The sequence below is a fragment of the Nothoprocta perdicaria genome, unplaced genomic scaffold (assembly GCF_003342845.1).
Source record: "Nothoprocta perdicaria isolate Ctin4 unplaced genomic scaffold, notPer1 scaffold_187, whole genome shotgun sequence".
NCBI classification, from domain to species: domain Eukaryota; kingdom Metazoa; phylum Chordata; class Aves; order Tinamiformes; family Tinamidae; genus Nothoprocta; species Nothoprocta perdicaria.
The window spans coordinates 991,114-994,102 of record NW_020455060.1 but is presented as its reverse complement, the minus strand read 5'-3'; the positions used below and the strand labels follow the sequence as shown (position 1 = coordinate 994,102).

Sequence of the window (2,989 nt, the reverse complement as noted above, 5' to 3'; positions counted from 1 at the left end):
GGGGGAAGGGGAACAAGGCGGGGGGGCGGCAGGAAGGTAGCGGGGTCCCCTTCTTCCTTAGATCCTTTGGATCGGGGGGGGGGGGGGGGAGGAGGGGGGGGGGGCGGCAGGAAGGTAGCGGGGTCCCCTTCTTCCTTAGATCCTTTGGATCCCCTTTCCTGGGCATTGGTTGGGGGGGGGGGGTCTTTTTCCGGCCCTGCATCAGCCCTAACGAGGCCTCGGGCGCCCCCCGTGTCGGGTTCCTGGGACTCCCCGGGTCTTGCCTCCCTTGGGGTGCAGCGGGGTGGGGCAGGTGGGCTTGGGGGTCCTCAGAGCCCCCCCAGAGGCCGCTATGGGGATGCAGGGTGGGATGGGGACGAGGCCCCCGCGCGCTGAGCTCCCCCTCTGCCCGCAGCCCCGCAAGATCGAGGAGATCAAGGACTTCCTGCTGACGGCGCGGAGGAAGGACGCCAAGTGTGAGTGAGGCAGCGGGGCCGCGGAGCGCCCCGCGTCGCGTCCCGAGCACCGACCAGCACGGCAGCCTCTTTCCCTTTCCGCAGTCCATTTGCAAGCGCCGCGAGGTCCAGGGCATGCAGTGTTCTTAGCACAATCTGGCACCCAAATCATGCTTAAACTCGAGCTTCATTTTATTGCAAAAGCCACTACTAAAACCCGTAAGGGTCTTGTCTCCGTATTTAACAACACGTAAGGAGTTTTCTCCCTTTCTTTTGCCTGTTTGGCTCCAGCTGCTGTGGGGATGGGGTACCTGACACGGCAGGATCCTGCTGGGTGGGCACTGTGGGTGTCCTTGAGCGAAGCGCTGCTCAGTGGGGTGCAGGAGTGCCTTGCAAAGGCGCCCCGCTTGCAGTAGCAGAACTGCCACTGCCCTGTATCCCACAAGGAAAAGGGAGGAGCAAAAAGGAAGAAGCTGACACTGGGCTGTGAAGCCAACGACCAGTGTTGAAGGAGCCATGAATGGGTGTAAAGGAGACTCGAGGTGCTGACCGCGGCCCCGGGGAGCTGCACATGCTGCGTGGAGGGTGCCTGAAAGCTCCGTCTGCGTTTGCAGAAGGTGGTGGAGGCCGATGGCAGCTCTGTGCGTGGTCACACTCTGCTAGGAACGTGACAAACGGCTGCTGCTGGCTCCAAGTCTAGGCGAGGAAGGAGAAGAGTCCTTGGAAATCCAGCCGTTTGCTCTAAAAACTGCAGTGTCCTGCACGGCTGGACCCCCTGGCTCCTGCTGTGGGCTTGGTCACAGCAGGAGCCCCTGGGACACGAGAAAATTCTCAATTTCAGTTTTCCATAGTGTAGAAGGGCAAGGCAGTGTTCTGATCCTCCTCTTCCTCAAAGGAGGAAGGATTGGGGAGCTCTGTAGCCATCCCCCTGCACAGAGGTTCCTTCCAGCTGCCCAGACGTGACTTGGGAGCCCAAGGTCGCTGCTCACCCGTTCTTTATTCCGCAGCCGTGAAGATCAAGAAGAACAAGGACAATGTGAAGTTCAAGGTGCGCTGCAGCAGGTACCTCTACACCCTGGTCATCACGGACAAGGAGAAGGCGGAGAAGCTCAAGCAGTCGCTGCCCCCAGGTATCGGCGGCTGCGGGAGCCCCGGGTCGGGCGGAGGGGGTGGGAGGTGAATCCGTCTCCGCGAGGAGGTCGGTGCTGGGGTGTCCGTGGAGCTGCTGCGTCCCCAGCCTCATCCCAGGGCATGTCACCTGCCTCCTGGGTCGCCTGCCTGTCCACACCCCTCTGATTTGCTGGTTTTGCTGGTCTCAGTGTGAAACGGACGCCCCAGCGTGTTACTTGCCCAAGCAAATGCTACTCCCACCCCTCTGATTTTCCAGTCCCGATATAGTCGGTGTTCCCAGGAAGCCACAAGGCTCTACAGCCTGTCCTGGTGGCAGGGAGAGCCGCTGCTGGTCCCAGTAATGGCCCTTCATGTCCCCAGGGGAAGGACCGTGTCCCTGTGGCCAGGTGGGCCGGGGTTCCCAACGAGCTGCATGTTCCCAACCGGTGACTTGGGTTTTCTGCTCCCTCCTCCTCTCTAGGTCTGGCTGTGAAGGAGCTGAAGTGAACCGTTCGCCCCTTGACGTCCCCGTGTTTGTTACAATAAAAAGTTGTTCCCGAGGGTCTGCCTTGTGTCTCCTGAGCGGCGTTCGCCGAAGCCTCTCGCGTCCCTCCGCCTGGGCCGCGTTCTCCGTGCGAGACCTGGACCCTGGAGCTGCTGTCCTTGTGTCCCGGCCGGCCGCCCCAGAGCCGCCTTTGGTCCGGGTCCAGGGAGAGCTCACGGCCCAAGGGCACCTGTGGTGGGGGGCACCCAAAGGGCGCTCTGCGGGTGTACGTGAGGAGTCTTGTCAGCTGCCACTGTGTCCCCCGGTGTACGGAACACCGGGCCCCTGTGTCCAGCCCACAGCTCCGTGTGGACGTGGCATCGCTGCAGGTTCTGCTGATGCCACAGGAGCTTCCCCGGGGCTGCAGGAGGCCCTGGAGTTCTTGAAGGGACCCAAGAAGGGAGGAAGGGTGAACTGCCACCCAGGGGACGCTCCCCTCGGGGCACTGGGTGCCCAGGGGCGCTCAGCCCTCTGCTAGGGACACGCTGGGGCGGGTGTTTGGGTGGTGGGTGACACAGGACGAGGGCCGTACAGGGTGACGGCTGCAGCTGCGTTGGGGCCCCTGGAGCAACGCTCGGATGGCCCTAACACGGGGTCTATAGGGGTGTGTAATGCTCCATAGGAGAGTGCAGTGCCCCTATGGCATCGGGTGGAGTGATGCACCTATAGCAGAGCCCTGCTGCCCTATAGGTGAGTGCAGTGCCCCTGTAGTGGGCAGGGCGGGGTACAATGCCCCACAGCCCCTGTTGTGGGTAGCAGGGCACCTATAGTGGAAGGGAGGGGGTTTGATGCCTCTATAGATAAGTCCCACAGCCCCTATAGCGGGGAGCAGGGCCCCTATAGGTGGGTGCAGCCCCTCTATAGTGGATGGGGTCAGGTTGATGCCCCTATAGCTGAGCCC

At 62.3% G+C, this 2,989-nt stretch overlaps 1 protein-coding gene across 1 annotated transcript; it reads left to right on the top strand.

The window, feature by feature from the left end:
• Positions 1-331: 331 nt before the first annotated feature.
• On the top strand, positions 332-2,105 carry RPL38 (ribosomal protein L38). The gene is made up of 3 exons (XM_026036860.1): positions 332-455; positions 1,442-1,564; positions 2,026-2,105. The coding sequence occupies exons 1-3, from the start codon at positions 332-334 to the stop codon at positions 2,049-2,051; spliced, it is 273 nt and encodes a 90-aa protein (XP_025892645.1). The 3' UTR covers positions 2,052-2,105.
• The last annotated feature ends 884 nt before the right edge of the window (positions 2,106-2,989 follow it).